Source organism: Erigeron canadensis, chromosome 9 (assembly GCF_010389155.1).
Source record: "Erigeron canadensis isolate Cc75 chromosome 9, C_canadensis_v1, whole genome shotgun sequence".
NCBI lineage: Eukaryota > Viridiplantae > Streptophyta > Magnoliopsida > Asterales > Asteraceae > Erigeron > Erigeron canadensis.
In genome coordinates, this window is record NC_057769.1 from 14,075,502 (window position 1) to 14,100,067 (window position 24,566).

A 24,566-nucleotide genomic window follows, 5' to 3' on the forward strand; every position below is an offset into this window, starting at 1 on the left:
GTGAATAAAACGGCAACCAATGTCGTCTATAAGGAAGTGTTACAGGACTTGTGATCTTTCCTTTCTTTTAGCCCTTTTAAATAACTTCAGTTTTTGTAAGCATTATCAAACTGCTTTCATCAAATCATGTTGGATTATCTTTTTTTTTTTTGTGGACAATTTGTTTTCTATATTATTAGTTACTCCTATTACTTAATGGAGATTACTTGCATGGTTATGTATTTTCATATAACAAAATATATTGAACATAATATTACTATAATGAAATTATATTAAAAAGGTTATGTACTTGCATATAAGAAAGATCAATCATCGAATAAATGTACCATTATATGAAAACTCATTTCATTAATTTCAGTCAGAATAGAACTCCAAACCTGCGCTCCAGCCGTTCAACATTGTATTTTTGAGCTTCAAACTCATCATTTCCAATTAATTTGAAGTAGAATCGATTGAACTCTATGTTTACATCACTGTTCACATAAGCTATGAAATCAGGTCCCTAAAGTCTCAGCAAGTCCTGGGCTAACAAGCACATTAAATCGTTCGCCTTCGTAATCAACCAATGTGATACTCTTGCAGTTATGTGTCAGGATGTTACCAAATTTGTAAGGTAATTAACACCTAAAAAGAAAACAAATAAAGTTATAAAAAATATTGGTAACAAACTTAGCAATATGAGTGATTAAGTCAAAGAGCTTACCATACCTAGTCAGCCATGATTCTTGGTTGTTAGAGGTATTTGTTCTTTGCCTGTGTGTTTGAAAATAAGATCAAAAAAACTTAACTTTGACTTTTAAGTATTATCAATAATTAGATAAGACTAAGTAATAGTAGTAGCAAAGTAACCGTCCGATATTTTTTCAGGATATGGAAATTTTTTTAGCAATAAATGGAAAAGAATCACAATTTTTATTAACATTTAGTAACACAAACGTTCATTTTTTGTTCAAATTATATATATATATATATATATTACTGGTAGAGCAGTGAGAAAAAAATTATATAGATTTTTAATCCTAGCCGTCCAAATTCAATCACAAATTAATATCCACCCTTGAAATTAAATAGGATTTGACCTCTCTCTGTTAAAATACATCTCACACAATGTCGTCTTCTACTCTTTCCCCCCAAAACACATTCTCGATCAATCACCACATACTGATCTCCAATCTCCATCTATTTGTGCCGCCGCCACCCCATTTCCCCTTCTTCTCTGCGCCACCATATACTGCCAGCGCCGCCCCATATTCTCCATCTATTTCCGATATTCATTTGTGGAATGAAAAATGGAACGAGATACGTAGCCTGACAAGAGACACCAAGGTTATTATTTTCTTTTTATCATCATACATTTTTGTTTCTGTTGATTTTCGATCTATAAATAATATACTTTATGTAAATGTTTTCTATTTGAGTTGATTAGTTTATGTGAATGTTTACAGTCTTTGAATTCGATCAATTCTTATATATTACTATACCATGTTTTTTAGATGATAAAACGATATGAAAATTATTCCTTCTTTTTCCCCTGATTGCCCTGTAGGGTTACTCGAATTAATATTGTTAAATTTTTCCTAAAGTGAACTCAGGTCACCTCATCAATCCATATCTACACCACTCATAGGCTCAAAATGATTAAAAAAAACTTTTTTCCAGTCGCACCTATTCCGTGAACCATATATGACTAATTTAATAAGGATTCATACATTACTCTAATGTTAAAGTTGTCTCTTCCTCTGATTATTTTTACCCGGAAGTTTAGAAATTGGGATCATAGAGATTGTAATAGTATTTTTTCAGAGAATGGACCAAAAACGGTGGTTTTTGGGGTTTAATCAATTTGCAAAACGATGGAGGACATTCGTCTATTAATCATGTATTTTCTGCTATAACTTGATGCATAGCATTTAGTGGGATGTTTTTTTATTTTATTTTCAGCATTAAAATACAAATGACTGGAATCAAATAAAATATTGGCAAAGTTAAATATATCTTTTGTTTATTACTTTTGTCTATCCAATAATGGCCGCCACAGTTGCTTCATCCTCCGCTACTAACAGTTGTTCTGCTGTCCACGTATAAACAACCTCACACCAGATTTGTCGTAGTACACAAAAATTCAATATCATCCACACTTGAGAATACCAAACCACTAGACAAAAGTAATAAACAAAAGATATATTTAACTTTAGTAGCGGAGGATGAAGCAACTGTGGCGGCCATTATTGGATAGACAAAAGTAATAAACAAAAGATATATTTAACTTTGCCAATATTTTATTTGATTCCAGTCATTTGTATTCTAATGCTGAAAATAAAATAAAAAAACATCTCACTAAATGCTATGCATCAAGTTACAGCAGAAAATACATGATTAATAGACGAATGTCCTCCATCGTTTTGCAAATTGATTAAACCCCCCAAAACCACTGTTTTTGGTCCATTCTCTGGAAAAAATACTATTACAATCTCTATGATCCCAATTTCTAAACCTCCGGGTAAAAATAATAAGAGGAAGAGACAACTTTAACATTAGAGTAATTTATGAATCCTTATTAAATTAGTCATATATGGTTCACGGAATAGGTGCAACGGGAAAAAAGTTTATTTTTTAATCATTTTGAGCCTATGAGTGGTGTAGATATGGATCGATGAGGTTACCTGAGTTCACTTTAGAAAAAATTTAACAATATTAATTCAAGTAACCCTACAGGGCAATCAGGGGAAAAAGAAGGAATAATTTTCATATCCGCTTTATCATCTAAAAAACATGGTATAGTAATATATAAGAATTGATCGAATTCAAAGATTGCAAACATTCACATAAACTAATCAACTCAAATAGAAAACATTTACATAAATTATATTATTTATAGATCGAAAATCAATAGAAACAAAAATGTATGATGATAAAAAGAAAATAATAACCTTGGTGTCTCTTGTTCAGGCTACGTATCTCGTTCCATTTTTCATTCCACAAATGAATATCGGAAATAGATGGAGAATATGGGGCGGCGCTGGCAGTATATGGTGACGCAGAGAAGAAGCGAAAAGGGGTGGCGGCGGCACAAACAGATGGAGATTGGAGATCAGTATGTGGTGATTGATCGAGAATGTGTTTTTGGGGAAAAGAGTGGAAGACGACAGTGTGTGAGATGTATTTTAATAGAGAGAGGTAAAAACCCTATTTGGTTTCAAGGGTGGGGATTAATTTGTGATTGAATTTGGACGGCTAGGATTAAAAATCTATATCAATTTTTTCTCACTGCTCTACCAGCAATATATATATATATATATATGAGGGATTATTTGAGAACTCCTAAAAAAAAGAACTCAAGAACTCCTCTACACTCTTAGATCAAAGAAAATGGATGGACAAGAATAAAAATAAAAAACTCCTCTCAACACTAGAGTGGTATTTTCGTCAGCTCCTTTTTTTTTCTCTCTCTTACTTTAATATAATTCTATCTAATTCACTAAAAAACTTTTATCTCACAAACGGTAAATCGTTAGACGAAAAGAAAAGCATGGGTAGTCTTAGAATTTCATCCTCTTTCATTAGAGATGCGATTCGATATACTTTTGACGACTTTTTAAATTTCATTTTTTTTTTCATCACGTTCATCTTACACATGTGTAAGTTGTACTTACCCATGAGCAAGTTGTACTTACCCCTAATACATCTCGCTCTAGGGTTTAGGGTTTGAAGGTCGAGGGTTAGCCGTAACCCTCGGGCTTCAAACCCTAAACCCTAGAGTGTGAACCCTCATCCTTTTTAGGATTTTAGGGTTTAGCATTTAGGGTTTAGATTTTCCAGGGTTTTTAGAATGTAGCGTCCCCCTCAGATTAGCAATTAAGCTTTAGGTTTAGGATTTGAAGTTGTAGGGTTAGCAGGCTAACCCTACAACTTCAAACCCTAAACCCTAAAGCGTACCGTGTACCCGCTCTAGGGTTTAGGGTTTGAAGGTCGAGGGTTAGCCGGCTAACCCTCGACCTTCAAACCCTAAACCCTAGAGTGGGAACCCTCATCCGTTTTAGGTTTTTAGGGTTTAACATTTAAGGTTTAGATTTTCCAGGGTTTTTAGAAAGTAGCTTCCTCCTCGGATTAGAAATTAAGCTTTAGGGTTTAGCATTTAGGGTTTTACAATGAGTCCTCATCTTTTTTGAACTTTATAAGTAACTTACCCATGTGTAGGTTGTACTTACCCATGGGCAGGTTGTACTTACGCATGAGCAGGTTATACAACTCACAACTTCTAAGTCTTTCCTACACATGTGTAGGTTGTACTTACACATGTGTAGGATGAACGTGATGAAAAAAAAACGAAATTTAAAAAGTCGTCAAAAGTATATCGAATCACATCTCTAATGAAAGAGGACGAAATTCCAAGACTACCCATGTTTTTTTTTCCGTCTAACGATGTACGGTTTGTGAGATAAAATTTTTTAATGATTTAGATATTTTTTGATTTAATAAGAGGAGAGAGAAAGAGAGTGTTGGACATCTTTTTTAATAATGACAAACATGCCCTTTCCTGATTTTGATGAATGGAGGGCTAAGATTGGTTCTCGCGTTCTTTTTTTTAGTGGTTCTCAAAATAACTCACCAATATATATAATATGTTTCATGTATCTTTAAGTATATATGTATTGATCCTAACCCGATCAACGACCGGGTATTGATCTAATTTCTTTGATTACAAATACATAAAACACTTTTTAATTACACATCTAAAAGATGACCCCATTTAAACAAATAAGTTATAACTATCATCAATGCAGTGAACGGTGACAACAGATTAGTGATGTTGGTGACATTGACAATTAGTGTAGAGTAATGTAAGTTTGTGTAAATGTGATAGTAGAAATATTTAGAAGATAAAAACTTAGAGTGAAAATTAACAAGATAAGATTTTTAAGTAAAAATAAGTTCATTAAGCAAAAATTTGGTAATTTTTAATAACCCTTCCATAAGGGTGTTTATTAAAAGCAAGTTATATTTTTGCATGTAACTATTATGTAATACTTTTCAAATATAGGGATATAATAACTATTATAAAGAAGTATAGAAATATAGATAGATAGATAGATAAAACCGGAAAGGTAACTTGTAATGGTTCAAACATTCACTTTTGAAAACACATATAATAACATGACTTTTCTCATTCATTTGTAACATTGTTTTATTATTATTATTATTATTATACTTATTTTCATACGTCTTAGACAATGATTAAGGAATTATGCACAAATATTAAACGTTGTACTTTGTAAATTAAACACCAAGATAATAAAATACTAACATGCCTACTTTTAACAGAAATCTAATAAAACTATAGCATGTGCAATTCAAACATTACTTCAATTACTTCTTATAATTATCCGCATTCTAATTAATCTATTTTTAACAAAACAAAATCATATAAATTCCTTTTGGCAGCTCGTGTTTGCACACGGGTTCAATGGCAAGTTGGTAAATAAGGAAGATAAAAAAAAAATCAGAAAAAATGGGAGAAAGAAAAGAGCCTGGGAAAAAGATAGATAAAAGAGAGATTACATGGCCCACGTGTCGATTCCACATTGGAGTAACAATACCCGAGTTATTTTTAACATGTTCAAATTGGTCATTTTTTTGAAACTAGTCCAAAGCAAGACTCATCTCTTCCAATCTGACTATATAGATAAATATACATGAATAGTTAACGTTACCCGTCGTCACCACCATTAATCGTCGTTGTCACCCGTTAACAATGCATTGCCACCCGTGCCGTATTATACAGACACTATGCTATTACAGTATTATTAAGATGATTTGAAATAAAAAAATTGTACTCACAGCTAGGGATGAGCAAAAAAACCGTTGACCCACGCCCGACCCAGAACCGACTCAGAACCGGCCCGAAGCCCTAACGGGCCAGGTCACGGGTCAAACTTTTGGTATTTCCGCGGGTCACGAGTTGGACGGGTCGGGTCGGGTCGGGTCAGGTGATGGTAAAAACCGAAAAAGTGCGAAGAAAAGTCATGACCCGCCCGAACCCTACCCGAACCGAACCGACCCGTGTCTTCACGGGCCGGGTCACGGTTTCATGCTCTCACGGGTCAAGCCGGGTTTTCACGGGTCGGGCCGGGTTTCGACCCGTGCTCATCCCCACTCACAGCATGAAAAGAACACACGTGGAATAAAAAGTGGGTATTGGTATCAAAAACAAATAAGAAAACGAAACCCTATTTTTATTATTATTATTTTTATAAACAGATATGTCCGATACATGGCCGCCTAATCTCGCTCATTTTACATTTATTTACAACATTATATATCATCTCATCTAAAATTCGGGGTCTCTGTTTTGAAGATCCGATAAGGGTTTTGCAACATCCAATTCCAAAATCATCATCACATCACAAGAATAAACAAGAAAAAAAAGGGTGGCTGATCGGGAAGAAATGCAATCGCGAATTAGATTACTCACTAACCTCGCCTCTAAATCTTTTGATTCTTCTAGGGTTCTTGTTTCCTCTCCTTCTCATTTCTCGGTAATTTTTCTTTCGAAGATAAATTAATTTCTTTTACTTCCCAGCATTTTTTAGTTAAGGAATTTCATGTCTTGTTTATTAGAGACATTGATTTGAGTGAAAATGGTGTTTTTTTCCCCTTCTGTCATTGTTATGAAAATTACACTGAGGTTGTGTAGTGATAATAAGAGAAAGTTGTTTTTTCTTTGATAGCTTAGTTTTGTTTGCTAAATGGTAGTTGGCATAATATAATCAGATGGCAACAATGATAAGAAAAAAGGAATTAGCATTACCATTTTCATAGCAGTTAATTGTCACAAAGTGGTCTAGTGGCAAAGTTTTGTTTTCGAACCCTTGCCCGACACTTTCAAGATGTTTACCTAGCCAGGTTTGAACCTGTGACATCCTGTGACAAAATCAGTGGCCTGACCACTAGGCCACCTTGGTGGTGGTTCATGGGTTTCTTGTTTGAAGTAGTTCGTGTGTTTCACTGATAGACGAGACTCACGTACTAGTTATGGCTTTTCAACCCTTGCATAATGCATTTAAGATCACATATAGTGAAGCATTTAGTGTGACATTCGTTATATATCTCAACTATTTTTTATTTTACAATGTGTCTTGCGTCCATACTTTGCAAAACAATTTAGGTATTTACATCCCTTTTTTAGTTGGAAACTTGGAGAACATGTTTATATTAAAGTATATAAGTCATTGAATTTGAGTTTTGTGAAGATCTATTTATATAATCTGCAACCAGTATATCAGATGTTAGCTTACAGGCTTGGAGATGTGTCTAGTCGGACCTTTTCGAATCCTGATTATCGTTTTGCAAGCCCTGGTCCTGATTTCCTTATCGAAGTTATCGCTATAGTAATAAGGATATAATCATCTAACTTCTTTTTATCTTTTTTAGACAAAAAGTTATGGTTCCTTGAGAGAATTACCGGTTTCATGCAATCGTACTGGAATAACCTCAGTAGCATCAGCCTACAAAGAGTCCAGGCCAAGCTTATTGATGGGGGGCCAACTGGTACCCCGTTTGATTAGTAGGGGAGTTACTACATTGGATGATTCACTCAAATCTGATCAACAAGAGGCTTCTGCTGCTACTGAGGTTCCATCTCGCATTAAATTCAAGAGGCTCGATAAAACTGCCAGACACATTATGCAGGCAATAGATCTTGTTGTCTTATCTTCATTTTAATCCTTATGTTGGAAGTTGATTTTGCTTATCTTAATTATAAACATGTAATTAATTTGCAGATACTGGATAAAGAAGCAGTGCAGGAAGTCCGGTCACAAAGAGAGATACCTGATATAAGGCCAGGTTATATAATCCAGATGAGATTGGTAAGGGATCTGTATTGATAATGTGTACTATTGTTGTATTTGAAGCTTATGAAAAGGCTAATCTTCAATATAAGTTCTACAATGCATGAAATGACAGGAAACACCTGAAAACAAAAGACGTGTGTCAACAGTAAAAGGAATAGTCATAGCGAGACGCAATGCAGGTCTAAATTCAACAATCAGAATAAGAAGACTTGTTGCAGGAGTTGGGGTTGAGTCGCTACTACCACTGTAAGTGTCCTTGATATTGTTTACTTTTTGTTTGCATAAGTATAAGCATAGCAAGGGTTTTCTTTTACACATTCATGTTGGCCGGCTCTTTTATTAAGGGGTTTAATGATATCAGGTACTCACCAAACATCAAAGAGATAAAGATTTTGGACAAGAAGAAAGTGAGGAGGGCGAAGCTTTACTATCTCAGGGACAAGATGAACGCACTCCGGAAATAGAAACCTCCAGTTTGCTAGCATTGAAAGTGAGGGGCATGCCCTGGTGGGTGAGTTCAGTTGGGTTGCTGTGCAGCAACCATTATTTTTGCTTACTGAATTATAGATTCTTAAGTTTAATATTTATGTTCTTGCTTTAAGAATGTTAAAACCAATCATTTAGTTAATAATTGCAACTATTTTGTGTTGTAGGCTTTTGACTAATTTTAAACGTAGTGATGTGTCTTTTAACGTAGATATGGAATTATTGTGGATTTTAGATTGGTAGATCCCTTCACGGGCAGTTGGTAGAAAACTGCTACAATTGACACCCAACATGCATCATGTCTCTGTTCTTGACAGAATTGGCTTCTAGTTATCAACATCTGGTTCTATATTACTATTAGATTCGCGAATTATGTAAAAAGATTTAAGTTTTAGGTTGTTTGTTCAGTCAAATCCATGTTAAAACTGAATAAGTAATTGGAGTTTTAATCTGTAGGAGTATACGCCCAATGCTTTTAGATATTGAATCTAGGGGCGATGTTTATACATCATTCGGTGTCTCTTCTATGGTCAATACACACCAACATGGAGACGATATTAACCAATAACCAATGAATATCTTTACAGTATTTTCATCACGAAAACATGGTAGATACCATTATAGTGCCAAATGACCAATTTTGATATCCTGAACATGATTAAAATGTAAAGTTTGTTTTTTGTATTTTTTTTTGCTGATATCTGTATGCTTAATTTGTCTTTTATCTTTCAAGTGGCATTTATTTGTCACAAAAAAAGCTATGTAAAGCAAATTGTCATAAAAACATCATATTGAGCGGCTAGATTTTTGATCCAGCTTCCATCCTTGTTTAGCACTAGATTTTTGCATTACGAATTTGGATACAATAAGCTGAAGAACTTGGTTCAAAAGCAGCTGATACTAAAGTACAAAGCAGAGGAAAGTGTATAAAAATTATGAGAATTCTCACATCTCCCCTTCTTAAACCCATTAAAAAACATTTTTGATAAAGGAGGCATACAAGCGATTCAAGGATTAGACACCACCGATGACGGCATGGTGGTGGTATGTAGGGAAGTGTTTGTATTTGTATCTGCCTTGCTAGGTGGTGGGTATAGGTACCAATCCGATACATACTGACTACTGAGAATGGGGGTGTCCCTGTCAAAATACATTTTACCAATATTCTGGAGAGTGGAGACATCAAAGAGATAAAAGGTGCATGACATGCGGTAAGAAAACAATTTGACCTTTTATAGTCAAAATACATGATACGTTTCAACAAGCAACTACACTCAACACATGGCTCAATTCTAACAATCTTGTTACTTAGAACAATTAGATTCAAGGACCGAGTCAAATCAAACATCGACCCTAACACTCAAGGTTAACCAATTCCGTACTCACATACCAAAGGAAAAATATATCGTTTGCTCAGAAGTCAAAGCTCCCCAATTAGACTCTAGAATGATACAGACCGCCTTATAAAGTAGACTATGAAACCTTAATGATCTACATAAATTTGAGGCCCAGATCTAAATGCACCAAATGAGCCCAATACCACATGAGCTCACATACAGCATCTACCATCACCAAGTTTTTATGAGCCGGGCCGGAAATTGAATTGGACAAACGGTTGGTCACAGATGAACGGCCCAACTTGTCAGACCAGATAGCAAAAATCATGAGAAATATATGAACTGATCATGAGAGATATATAAAGCAGTTGATAAAATAACAATTTCTTATTGGCACTACTTGTTCAAGTGCGTATGTAGAGCACTAGAGCTCACAAGTTCAAAACTTATACCTTCATGTTTCTTTTATTTTGGTTTTAATAGATAAAACTTCGTAATCCTGGAGTAAGGTCACTCATTCGATCCTTTACAATTGATTTCTACGTTGATTAAAAAGTGAATCATGCGGGTTCTTTTTATTTCGGGTAATTGCGTTTGTTAATTGTATTTGTCACTTTGATTTCCAGGTTTTGACAAAGAGAGCAAAGAATCAGTAAACTACTAAACTTGGAAGGGATTGTAAAATTATTAAGGGTAAAAAGACACAAGTTTTTTGCAGTATGGCAAGTAAAACATGTAGTAGAAAAATCACCTCCCATTTTCATCATACTCTCTTAATCTTGTTGGTGGCTTTAATATAAGGTCTATACATTGGCTCTTGGGACCCATAATGATGGCATTTTATTGGCATATACATTACAAAGCTGCGCATGATCTTAAAATAAAAGGCAATAGGTTTCAACTATATCATTTACACAAGCAAGTTAAACATAAAAGAGCTGAATAACACAAGCAAATACATAAGTCATACAATTATACCATCTCTCATGCTGAATAACTCTTTTCTTTCCAGACATGGAGAAGTATAGAACCCACCCTTCTATTTTCGGGTCTTCTACCTTCTTAACTACACTTGGATTTTCGTGCTCAGGACTTTTCATAATATAAAAAAATTACAGAAACAACCTTCCTTTTCCCTTGTGGGCTGCTTAATAAGAGAGAGAGAGATGGAGAGAATACAGTAGGCACTCATGCCCGCTTTAATCTGTACTTGTCGTGAAAGAAGATATGACGCGGTTCAACAGGATTTAGGTTGAAGGGATTTAGAACCCTTGATAGGAAGTCCACAGCAGATCTCCTTGATATATATATCATGTCCCTGCAGCAGCAGGAGGAAAGAACTGAAGACCAATTTGCTTCTTCACGTGGTCTGGAATTAGCCTGTTCACAAGCTCCGGAGATGCTGCAGATAACTGGACCATAACTTGTAATATTTAGTAATAAAAACATTAACCAGTGCCATACTTCCAACATAATAGAGTTTGACTAAAGGTAGTAATTTCAACCCCCCTCATACACAAACAAGTCTATCTGATCAATTTCATGAGATAAAACAGAAATGACAAGTGGAAGAAGGTTAAACAGGGTAAGAGTCATCTGGCATGTACAAAAATGCATAACCTTCTAAATAGCGCCTTTGCCCAAGTAGTACTAAAACTCCGAATGAGGTCATATCATCTCACCAACCAAGAGGTTGTTGGTAAAAGTCCCATCACGAATACACATATCGAGCATTTCTCATCCTCAAAAAGTAATTGGCACATCACTTGTATCTTACAATGAAAAAGCGAATAAAGAGCATTTGAAGGCGGGTACATGTTAACAGGTTACCAACCCACCTGTCCCTAGGTTTTCTATTGTGGTTATGTAGTCTCATGATGAGATTCTTTACTTACAAATAACACATACATTAATAGCTCCACCTTTTGTATGAGCCTCCCCCAATTGGTCGGTTTTGACCAAGACATAAAAGCCAGAACTAGCTACGCAGTTGGCACTTTGATCAACATCATGTCATCTGACATGTGTAATATTTTGTATTTAGAAGCTAAGAAATATTCACTCAGAATGTATATTTGCAATTAATAAATAAATAATACTTTGATCTTTGAATAAACAATTTCGAAAGCCAACTTTGGTATGCCAAGTAAAATTTGTTATTGTATTCTCTCCAAGGCCTTCTTTTACCAAGTTCGTTATATGTTGAGATTCAGATACTCTTGCTTTGTTTTTCCTGAAAACTTTTGGCGAACCTTATTAAAAAATAAAAAAAAAGATCAAAGATTTCCATGCTCCAACTATGAAAGTGAATATTGTAATGATATATCCCATGTTTGAAAACCTTTAAACTGTGGAGACTAATTAAAGAGCCATGAAGATAACCACTATCATGTAATGAAAATATTTACGTAAGTAACGTCACTTTTTTTTATTTAGAATGACTACTCCATGCAAGTCTTACCATAAATTTGGGATAAAGTGGGCATGTCATTCACTCATTCCAGTTTTTCAAATTAGTGGTCCAAGAAGTGGGTCATCAACGTATGTCATATAAGAAAAAAGGAACACTTCATAGTTTTATTCAAACAAAAATTTCTACACCATTAGTAGTAAACCAAGTTTCCCAAGCAATCTTAGATTTCTATATCTTGATATATGTTTCATTACATAAGAGCATCACGGCATGTCAAGAAGACTAATTTTATCCGTAATCAACATCAAAATGCACGTGAAGATGAAGCCACTTTACTGTGTATTGGAAAAATCAATAAAACAGGTTTAACTGAATTCATCAAGATTATTTGAAAGTTGAAACATACTAAATAGGTTTGAAATACAAATTCCGACCACTAGCCCAAACACCGACTAGCTGATTATTTCATATATGTAAAGGTGCAAGGCAGGCTGGTCAGAAGGGTTCATATTGAAAAACATACAAAAATAATTGGTTCATTTATTAAGATTCCAGAAGATCACAATCAGAATATTCAAATGCAAATGATTAAGGAGGTTGAACGAAGAGTGAGATAAAACAAAACCCAATTCTACCCTTTCTTATCATTGGCCAAAGGCATATATCAAGATTCACAATATAGAAACATATTACCTCTTGTTTAAAGTTGAATAGAGATGGTAATTGTCTACCATTTGGTAAGCGAGCATTAGGTTGCCGAATCTCATCAAAGAAAGGATGTGCGATTGCTTCAAGCTACATGATAAGATGCTTAGTAAGAAAAAGCAGTAGACAAAAATGTACATGCATGAGTGGTTAAGAGACATAGCATGGGTAGTTCAGCCACAACATAATCAATGATTCATATCATCAAATATACATAGGGTGTTTGGATCTGCGAAATGGAACTCCTTATATGGTTCACGATCATCAATCTATACGTTCACTCAAAATTTGATAGTCAGTTGCATACAGCAACAAAAATGACCAAGGCAAAACAGTATATGATACGAGTTACCCCATTTAGCCGAATGTGAAAATTTTTAACTACAATTAACAAAAGGTCTCTTTCGATTACTAAAATAAATTATCTACTACTGTAGTTCTTGTATAGTTAGAACTTAGGGTAATGGGGGAACCCTAGCCCCGGTACCACAATTGGATACCCATCGACCCACCCTGTATAGTTAGAACTTTTTGATCACTAAAACAATAGAACATCAAGCTATTACAACATCAAACAGCATAAGCACGCATTCAAACACTATCTTCGTACATCACAGTTTAATGCATCCAGTTATCTGATTCTGATTATTCAGTGATCAACAATCACCACTTCTAAAGCAGAAAATTAGAAACTTAAAATAAACAGAAAGTGTGGATAAGTAAAACTCACAGCATTACAACGAAGACTCGGGGAGTATTGCAGGAGTCGTGAAGCAAGATCAATTGCTTCAGGAGGCATCCGCTTATGAAATACCTAAAACAAGAAATATGGACGGAATTATAACTGGTATCGAGATAAACCAGAACTTGCTGCAGTTCATATTTGCCTCTATATAAGGCAGCAAAAATATATCAATTATCAAGTAATAGGACCAGAGTGTTGAAACCAACATAACTAAACAAAATAATACCTTATGCCAAGGGTGGGCTTTTACTTGAGGAAACCTAAAATCAGTGTAGTTTGGGTTCATACAGCGAAGTTCTTCTCGGGTTGGTGTCCCGAGAACCTGACAGATGAATGGAACAAGTCATAAGCTTATAAGATGGTTGTACCAAATTTAGATTTGTAGAAACCCATACCTTAATTATCTCCACTAACTGGTCCACTGCATTTTCTCCGGGAAATAGTGGCTAAAAAGTTCAAAAGACGACAAAAGTTAAATATATAACGAAAGGCCTACAGCGATAAGCTTCTCTATGCCTGTAAAGTTTGTGCTGCTAACCTGCCCCAAAAGAAGTTCAGCAAGAATGCAACCAGCCGACCATATATCAATCGAAGTTGTGTACTCCGTAGCGCCAAAGATGAGTTCGGGAGCCCGATAAAACCTAGAGCAGATATACGATATATTTGCTTCTCCCCTCACCTGATGACGCCAGATATATATGGTCAGTATAGAAATTGCGGAGTAATTTTCCGAAAGGAAACTGGTGAATAGATTTTTACATAAAAGGCTGCACATAAATATATCAACTACTAGGAAAGGGCTAAGAAGACCTGCGTTAACAGACTGAAATACACCTAACCTAATTTACACACATCCATGATCCATATGCCATTGCCATCCTTAATAACTTCTCTTAAAGGTTGAGATTACACAATTACAACTTTCATTGCCATGTAATCTATCACCGGGTACCAGAGGTGGCATGTGCAACCCATTCATTAAAAATGTGAAGTTTGAAAAAAGTGTTCAGTGGTATCCCATCCCAACCAAACCCATACCAAACCTTGAGCTATTTTACCAAAACCGCCCTACCCGCCCATCATGTTGCATGGTATCCGGTACAAAGGTGTTGAAGCAATTTAATCAGATCTCATATCGACGAGAAATGTTGGAACGTGTAGAAGTAAACATACTAGCATTTTTGCACTTCCAAAGTCACAGATCTTGACTTGATGAGTAAGAGGATCAACCTGGTGAAGAAAACCAAGACAATTGAGTAACAGGTAATTTAAAATAAAATTCAATAAAGACATGTTTCAGAAAGGATGAATTCACACCAAGACATTTTGGGGCTTCAAGTCCCTATGACATACTCCAGTAACCATATGCATGTACGCTAGCCCCCTGAAAATCTGTTTGATGATACTCACATGTTAACTCTATAATCTGAAAAAACAAACAATAGTTTCACATATATTTGCGTTAGTAAGCTAACCTGATATGTGTATAGTTTCACATATATGAGAGGCATCCTCTGACGTGCATCGCTGTGATGCTTTAAAACCCGAAAAATTGTCTCCGGGACATATTCCATCACTAGGTTCAGAAATAGCTCATCTTTGCTTGTCGTCGAATAAAAACAATGCTTCAAAGATACCACATTTGGATGATCCATCGTCCGCATTAACTGTAACTCACGATTCTTATATCTTCTGTCTTGCAAAACCTTTTTAATGGCAACGGTTTCTCCTGTTTCCAGACATTTTGCCTAAAGTGAAAAAGATTAGACAATGGGGGTTGTAAAATCGAAGTTTGTGTGAAAGCAAGAGAGGCAGTAGTAGGTTTATACCTGAAAAACTATTCCAAATGATCCAGCCCCTACCACACGCTCTGCCATATAACTAACAGTCTGCAATAAGGATCATTGGTCGGTACAAATATTTGAGTTACATATCAAATGATAAGAGATTATAAAACCATAATGCAAAGGAAAACATAAGAAATGAACCTTGTGTTAAAAAAAAACTAAATGAGCAACCAATATGGAGGCCATATAAGTCCACAAATTAATATTTTAAAGTTTTGCGTGCAACTTTTATTAAAAGGATTTCCATGTAAAAAGTTCAGTTAGACATTATTACCTGCTTCGGTTCTCCATTCTTGCCTCCGATTGTAGTAGATATAATGTGACCAGTTTCCGCTCCATTTCCATCAACGACCTGTGCGGCCATTTCCTGCATTATTTTCAAGAAAATATGACATTTAAACAATCATATATATTATCTACTTAACTGAAAATATTTTTGGCCAATATTTTATGATTACCATAATGTTAGAGTCTACTTTATACCAGCATACTTCAGCTCTAAACCATATTCATTTTACCATGCAAATTAAAACTTGGTTTTTTAATTTTATTTTTGTCGAGATTACTCACGTACTTCTTATTTGTACTTTACAGACAAACAAACTTTTCCAAGCGTCCATTAAAGCCCATTAAAAGTTCAAAATACATCCCTACTAGGCCGTTTTGTACTTTTGTACTTTTGTTGATGTTGCAATGAGCCCTGATAGTACATAGGTTTAACTTATGTTGGGCTCATAACGAAATCGTTTTAGTAGCATATTGGCCAAGTATGGACACATTTTAACGACCTGAAAGGAACAACAGTAAAACGTACGATCGCTTGGAAGACACAAAAATTAGTTAAATGGAATGGACAAACGGAAAAAGTACGTCGATATTCAAGGCAATAGATCAAAGAAAAAATAATATCTTGAGCATCAAAGTTTTTCACAACACTGAACCCGAATATATATCTATATATATATATATAGAGAGAGAGAGAGAGTTTCCTTATTTTGAGAACCATTTTTTTTGTAAGAACATGAGAACTTTCAAAATATATATTTGTTCACATATTTTTTTTATTCATTCACATGTGAAATGATATAAAAATGTATGTTGTAGAAGAAAATTTTGCCTTTTGTGAACTCGTGAATGAATTTGTTCACGTTTTTTTTTTCACATGTGACAAAAGGCTATATATAAGGTTTTGGAAAAAAATTTCTTCTGCAACATATATTTTTATAACGTTTCACATGTGAATGAACAAAAAAAACATGTGATCTAATATGAAATTTAAGAGTTCTCACGGTTCTTACAAAAAAATGGATTCTCAAAATAAGGTCCCCGATGTATATATGCTTCAAAATTCACACAAAAATAGACTTCACCAAATCTTGGTAATCAAGATATTAATACTTTTACAAAGAGCAAGTTAAAATATAAGTAAAAATCATAAGAACTAAAAAAGGTGGACTACATATTATATATATACATATATATTATATTATAACCTGGAAATTAGCATAATTTTAAATAAATAATAATGATAAAAGAAATGGAAAAATGAAAAAGCAAGCAGCTGATGCAACAAAATTCAACTAGATCCATACAATACAAAACTTATTTATATATCTATATATGCATTTATTGAACAGCAGAAATTAACAGCTTAAATCTAGGCCAAAATTTAACTGAATCAAAGGAAAGTATAACAGATCTATACAAAAAAATAAAGATGAAAAAAATGAATAATAATAATAATAATACCTTATCATCAGCCATTTCTTGGTGCTGCTGTGTTCAGATGATGATCGATAAAGTAATAAAAAGTAGTATGTATATGTATGTATGTATTAATTCTTTTCTATTTTAATTGATTAATTAATTTTCAGCTGATAATAATTGGCAGAGAGAGAGAAAAAGGAGGGGCCTATTCAGACAAACAGCTCCATGTGATTACAGCTCTTTCTTTCTTTTTCTTATTATTATTTTTTTTTTTTCTCTTTTTCTTTGGTGTGTCACTTCTTTGAACGGATATTAAGATGAGACGAGAATATGGAATAATAATATTACTCGCTAGTTGTTTTTATTAGACCAGTTTTTATTTTTATTTTTGTCATAACGTACGTATTTTTATTTTCTTTTTGAACGTTACTACGTATTTTTATTGATGACATCATTTCAATTTGAGATTAAGCCACTAGTATTTATTTAAAAAACGTTATTTTTCGTAATATGATTTTTTTAACAAACACATGAGTAACTTAGATATAGCAAATTATACTAATAAAAAGTTCATTTTGTCACCAGTATTTATTTAAAAAAGTTACTTTGTATAGTGTATTTTAGAAAATGTTCATTTTGTGAAAATAGATAAATTTTTACTAATAAAATAGTTAGATAATAAGAGAGATAGCAAATTATATGATTAAAAATTTAGAAATACGTATACAAAAAAAAACCAATAAATTGTAATAAAAAAAACTACAAATAATAAATGCAAATGTGGAAGAAGAATCTCTTATATTAATAAAGTAAAATTGTTATGACATCATCTTTTGCTTACATAGCTTCTCAATATTTTATTACATGAATCCTTGATATATACTAATTTTGTTAATATGATGTCATCTCCCTGTTAATAAGGTTTAACTAAATTCATGTTTTTATATGTTACTCTTTTAACCCCATATTTTCAATATCTAAACAAAGTGTTATCGTTAGAGTTTTTTAAACAAAGGGTGTATGAACAAGTAATATAGATAATTATGTATTTTTATTTGTAAAGTTTTCAATTAGATGACCCGAGTTAAACCCGAGTTTAATTAGCTAATAAAACATCAAAATAAAAAGACCTTTGACAATATTTGAGTTATTCGGCAAAGAATGGTCAATTTACATTTATTCACTTACCGTTTTTTTATATTTATTTTCAATTGTTCAACTTGTTTTTCATTTCCATACCGGTCATGTTTGTCTTTATAGCTTCATGAGAGTCCCATGCCTAATTCATTAATTCTTATTTCATTAAGCTTTACTATTGTTAGTTTACCTATTTACGCAATTATTTTTTTATCATCTAACACTACTGCAATTATTTGTGATGATCTTTTTATTATCTTATTTGAACTTGCTTATAACTTGCGTAATACACGGTTCTTATATATTTTTTGCATCAAAGAACTTTTCATATTTGAATACTATTAAAATCTAAAATAGATATTTACATTTTGAACAACAATTATAATACCATATATATTGAAGGAAAAATGTTTGCAATCATGTTTCAACCATAAAACTAAATTATATATATTAAAGAGATATTTCTTTAACACTAAGTTGTAACTATCTTAATATATACTATAAGACAGTTGAACTAATGACTAATTAACCAATCACATCGTTCGATTTCATCAAATTGACTTTTAATGATGTCATCATTTAGATAAACTACAAATAAAAAATCCTAATAATCATTATCCAAATATATTATTATATTAATATTTATATTAATTTATACTTTTTTATTTTCCATCAATAATTTACACATTTTAACTCTGAATACTTCATTTATATTCATTTTTAGCCATCAACTTGAAAGAATTTTTAAAATTTATAATCATTTAATTAAATAAAAGAAATTTAACATATGAAATATTTTCTACAAAAAATAATTTGAAAATCTAATGACTTATTAACAAATATTAGAAGAGTCCTAATTGTTATCAAAGAATGTTAAAACAATCCTAATTGTTATCATATTATCATAGAACAAGCGATTGAAAATAAACATATGCGTATTATGAACGCGCATCATGATTAAATACATATATACTTGAATGTCAAGTACATGATCACAAATATGTTTATACTTTAATTCTTAATTATTTTTCCTAATAATATCACATTATGAGTACATCTGTTTCAAAATATTCTATAATGGATAAATTATTATATATAGCATGTGCCTTGTGGAATGACTACGACAAACATTTCCATCAATATGTCTAGGCTAATAATGACAGTGAGAACCTATGATTATTGTACTACAACCTGCAAAATATAACACTTAAAACCGTATTTTTTTAAAATTGTAAGCTTTTATGACTTAAATGTATAGAGATCTAATATTGTTAATATCGTAAATCTCGTGTCCAGTGTTGGACACGGGTCTAAAATCTAGTACCACACTAAGTTGTAACCATATCTTTACTCTTATCAAGGGTACCAAATGTGTTATTTTGATTCATGTATTTAGGCAATCACATCAAAATATCATGTAATATAAAGATTTTTGAAAAATATTTATAGTGTCGTTGAAATAAAACATTATTAATGAAAATAAAATTTATTAAATTTTTTTGTAACAATATAATATTTTTAATGTTTTAAAAAAAGTAAAAAAAAAATAATTAATTAAAAAATCATACAACTAAGATTATTTACCAAATGGGTAATTAGTGAACTAAATGGTATAAGTTATCAACAACTACTCAATTGAAATTATTAACCCATTTTAAATTGAAATTTTGTCAAATACTCAATTATACGACATTGGAAATAAAAATGTATAATATAAAAAACTTTGTATTATAATATACTATATTAAAAAATTGATTTTTTATATGCTAAAGCATTAAAGAATAAAGAGTACCATTATTATAAAGATTTGGTTAATAAAGTTATTGAGTGGTATTTAATTAAGTCATTTACTAAACTAAAATAATAAAAGTTAAGTTTGTGATAAATAAAGTATAAGGACTAAAAATGTTATTTACCAATTTTTGGGTCAATAATGATGTACCGATTAATGGAAGATTTGATGCATTCATATTGTTGTACCGATTAATGGGGGTAACATTCTCGTGTTTGATAGTAAGGGTGACAACTATATGGGAAGTTGTTTATGCTCAAATATGAGGATTCGAGATTGGAAACACATATGCTAACTAATTTGCCACGGGAAACAATATCGTGGTTTGAGAGATGATACTAATAAATTTCTTGTTGATTCGTTTAGCTCATCATGCTAACTTTGATTAAACGACTGGAAATAATTTGTCACTTTGTTGTTGAATCAAGAGACTTTATAATGTTAATATGATAGTTTTGTGATTTCAATGTTTTGATATTCTTAGTTAAACAAAGCAATGATCTTAGATATAATTCATATAAATGACTAAATAAGTGATTCCATTAATGAAAACTATTAATTATACATGTTCTGTTTACATTTAAATGATGTTTGGACTCGAAGTTTATATCTAATACTTTTTGGAAAAATTCTTAATTTTTTTTTTTATTTTCTTGAAGAAGGCATGATTAGAATATCTTCTTCGTTCTCATTAGTTTGTAAACTTGATTGTGTTGCCCACAAATTATTACGAGCCTTATGGGGTGTTTGGTTTGTGAAATTCCTAGGAATTCATAGGAATTGGAATTCGAAATCCATTACTTTCCCATGTTTGGTTGGAAAGAAATAATGAATTGTAATTAGAAACATTCCACCAAATTCTTTGAAACACGGAATGTCAAATTCTTTCCATATATCGGTGGAATCTCAAAACTTTCCAATGGAATTCATAAAAAAAGCCCACCCAAAATAAAACTTACCATTTTGTTTTTACTCAGACACAATATGTACTCTCCATCTTCATCTAAAAGCCCTTTTTCCCCATAGTTGCTCTTCAAGATCTTCCTCCAAAAACCATATCTACAAAATTTTGGTGTCTCTTAAAAAGGTATTTCTCTTTTTTTCATGTTTATTTTCACAAATTTTCTTTCATAAATCTTACTTTATATTTTTTCACTTGCTGAAAACATATCATTTGTGTTCATGAATCTTGATTTGCTTTTTTCCTCTGTTATTATAATGATTTTTTTAGGGTTTGTTGTTATTATGTGTATCAGATATATATATATATACACACGCACACATAGGGAAATGTTAATTTGAGAAACCATAAATTAGCAAGAATTTTTGAGAACCTTTTAAGTTAATTGTAGCCATTGGATGAAAATGATCAAAGACTAATACTCATAATGACAAATTTGTAAATAATTTTTAAGCAAAACAAACAGTTATGCTTCTAAGGGTAATATGGATATAATTTAAAAAGCCTTGACTACCAATCCGTTATGGCTTTATGTTGTTAGACATTGAAATTCAAATTAGTCAAAGTCTAACTATTTTTTTTTTCTTTAAGTTTTCTTTATAATAAAGGTTAGTTTTTAAAACAATTAACTATATATTCAAACATAAGACTAAATATATGTTTTTATTAAATGAATCTTGCATATATGCTTTTATTTAATTAAAAATTGGTATTTAAATTTATATTATTCATCTTGCATATGTATATGCACAAACTAATTTCATAAGACGTTATTAAAAAAAATTGCATACATATATGCTCATATGATTGAAAAGACACATGTGATCGCTAACTAATTCCATATATATGATCACTAACTAACCTTGCACATATGATCACTAACTAATCTCGCACATGTGATCATTATCAAAAAAAAAATTAAAAAAATAATTGCATCCATATATGCTCATATGATTGAAAAGACACATGTGATCACTAACTAATCTTGCACATGTGATCATTATTAAAAAAAACAATTGCATACATATACGCTCATATGATTGAAAAGACACATGTGATCACTAACTAATCTCATGAAACATATATTATAAACTATCTCACACATGTTTGCGTACACAATGATTTACAACATACTTAGACGCATAGCTCATATAATTGTTTATGCACATGTAATTCTATATCTAATGTTCATGCACATATGCCTGCATAATATGCATGTTCATACATCTTTTCGTATGCGCATTCGTACACATATGCTTATATGTTTGTTCATCCGCATGTGCTCATATCCCAAATCCCATCATCAACTAATCACTCAATGTTCATATATGCATCCTCTATTCTGTCTACATTTGAAAATTTTTCTAAATAAAACGTATATATATGTGCATATCGTCTACTTTAAAACAAACATTAATGTCAAAAGAAGGAAATGAAAAAAGCGAAAGGAAAAATGGTCATATTACAACACATTACTTTTTACGTCATTATTTCCGAATACAAGAAGATTAAATTCAATACCATAATATTTGATGACTATGAGCTCCACCCAGATATATAACTAAATAACATATATTGCAAGTTTCAAAGGCAACATAATATAAAGGAGATCATCAAGATTTGTACAGGTTAACAAATACGACATAATAAATGCAAACAAAATATTATAACAAATAATTAGTAGGATTTCAATTTATTGTTTGGTTACCAAATAAAAGATATAGTAATTGTTTAAATTTAACATAGGAAAAAAAATATTATTGTACTCTGATTTTCCCATGTAAATGTGGAAATACAAGATTTGTTAACAGTTATAGATGAGAGAAATTCATGGGATTTTTAGTTTTGATTTTGTATCAATTAGAAGCTAATTATTAAAGCACAACAATGCCCTTATGTATAATTATTAAAGATATAGTACTTGTTTAAATTTAACAAAGGAAAAAAAAGATATCATCATACTCTAATTTGCCCATGTAAAAGTGGAAATACAAGATTTGTTAACCGTTATAGATGAGAGAAATTCATGGGATTTTTAGTTTTAATTTAGTATCAATTAGAATCCAATTTTTTTGACCCATTTACAAACCAAATAAGATTAGTAATCTGAATTCCACTGAATTTTGATTCCTTAGACATATTTTGATTTCGTCAAAAAACATTTTGTGAACCAAACTGCCATTTTGATTACAAAATTTTGTTAATTGTTATGTAGGTTCTTTTTTTTTTCAAGATCAAGCACTTCCACAACATATGCACCCACAAGCTACGCACATGTTTCTTATAGATCCATAGGAGCCACCTTTTATGTATGAATATATGGAACTGCATGAAAACTAATGTGATTGTTCATGTTTATTCACTTGAATTTAACCAAACAAACACTTACACTTAAACATTCACACAACTGTTCGTCTGCTTACAACCACATATCAATTAGAGAGACATTAATGGTTTACGTGCAAAGCATCTTTGTGAAAATCAATCGTCTTAATACATCATATACACTATAACTGTAGTTATAATTAGACAAAATACGAGGTTTTATGTCTGAAGCAATGACCTAACTAGCTTATAAAAATGGTTCTTTTCACAAATCATTGTTAGCTTTCAATTCCAACATATTACTATGTGCTTTTTTTTTTTTTTAAAGTTTTAAATTAAAGGCTTCAATTAGACCACCAACATTGATTAGTTAGTTTTGTACTAATTTATGATAAAGCTAGGTTTGAATTTGGTAACTTATATATATATGAAGGTTTGACCGTATTCAACATTATAATTACATTAACAAAACAAACATTATTGTTAATAAGTTAGGTTTATCTTCATAGTATATATAACACACAGATAAGTCAGCTCATAAAAAAACTTAGAATTGCTTACATTGCTGAATGAAGCATAAAACCTTTGACATGGGTTAAGGGTCCATGATGTTTGAACTATTAATGCAAGGCCGGCTCAATCTTTTTTGGGGCTCTAAGCGGGATTAATTTCGGGGGTCTTTTTATGGTCTTTAATAGAAGCCTTACCCCTTTACCCCGTTTGAGATCAACAAACAATAAATGAAAAAAGCTTATAAATGTGATTAATAGTCACCCGAAAAGCATACATGAAAGTAAAGCATAGAACTAAAATAAATTTTCTCATTAACTAAAATAAATCTTCTCTTTTAAAGGTATGGTGGCTATTCATATGTGTTCTTTTATGTGTTTATGTGTATACCATGGACAAATTGACTACAGTAGCAACTATTAAGAATTGAGAAAAAAGGATAGTAGACATCAACTTATCTTATTATGATATCTCTTTAATTCCTTTTGAATGTAATGAGGAAGTGGACTAGTAGAGTGTGGAGAGACTTTTGTATTACCTACTTACCTATGTTTATTTTTTAAGCCCAAAACTAAACTTACAAAGTACACAACAATAGGAAAAATTACAACTCAATTTGGGGGCCTTAATAATTGGGGGCTTTAGGTAATGACCTATCCTAACATAAATATAGAGCAATGGTATACGACACGAATAATTAAACATGATAAGTGTTTGTTTTTTTATTTATTTAATTTAATAAATATAG

The 24,566-nt window shown here is 32.0% G+C and overlaps 2 protein-coding genes and 1 long non-coding RNA gene across 3 annotated transcripts; 1 reads left to right on the forward strand and 2 right to left on the reverse strand.

Annotated features, from left to right (window-relative positions):
* The first annotated feature begins 6,254 nt into the window (after positions 1-6,254).
* LOC122582062 (50S ribosomal protein L19, chloroplastic-like) lies at positions 6,255-8,518 on the forward strand. The gene is made up of 5 exons (XM_043754410.1): positions 6,255-6,536; positions 7,432-7,689; positions 7,782-7,868; positions 7,966-8,099; positions 8,215-8,518. Exons 1-5 carry the CDS (start codon positions 6,447-6,449, stop codon positions 8,315-8,317), a joined length of 672 nt encoding a protein of 223 aa, XP_043610345.1. The 5' UTR covers positions 6,255-6,446; the 3' UTR covers positions 8,318-8,518.
* A 2,033-nt stretch (positions 8,519-10,551) lies between these two features.
* On the reverse strand, positions 10,552-17,333 carry LOC122582969 (shaggy-related protein kinase eta). Its single transcript, XM_043755404.1, has 12 exons — positions 17,136-17,333; positions 15,661-15,753; positions 15,369-15,428; positions 15,015-15,287; positions 14,857-14,931; positions 14,713-14,769; positions 14,078-14,218; positions 13,935-13,985; positions 13,766-13,861; positions 13,525-13,608; positions 12,783-12,884; positions 10,552-11,088 (listed from the first exon to the last, which is right to left on the reverse strand). The coding sequence occupies exons 1-12, from the start codon at positions 17,148-17,150 to the stop codon at positions 10,987-10,989; spliced, it is 1,149 nt and encodes a 382-aa protein (XP_043611339.1). The 5' UTR covers positions 17,151-17,333; the 3' UTR covers positions 10,552-10,986.
* On the reverse strand, positions 11,734-12,776 carry LOC122582970. Its single transcript, XR_006321292.1, has 2 exons — positions 12,138-12,776; positions 11,734-11,916 (listed from the first exon to the last, which is right to left on the reverse strand). It is a non-coding gene; the product is annotated as an uncharacterized LOC122582970 (long non-coding RNA).
* Positions 17,334-24,566: the final 7,233 nt, after the last annotated feature.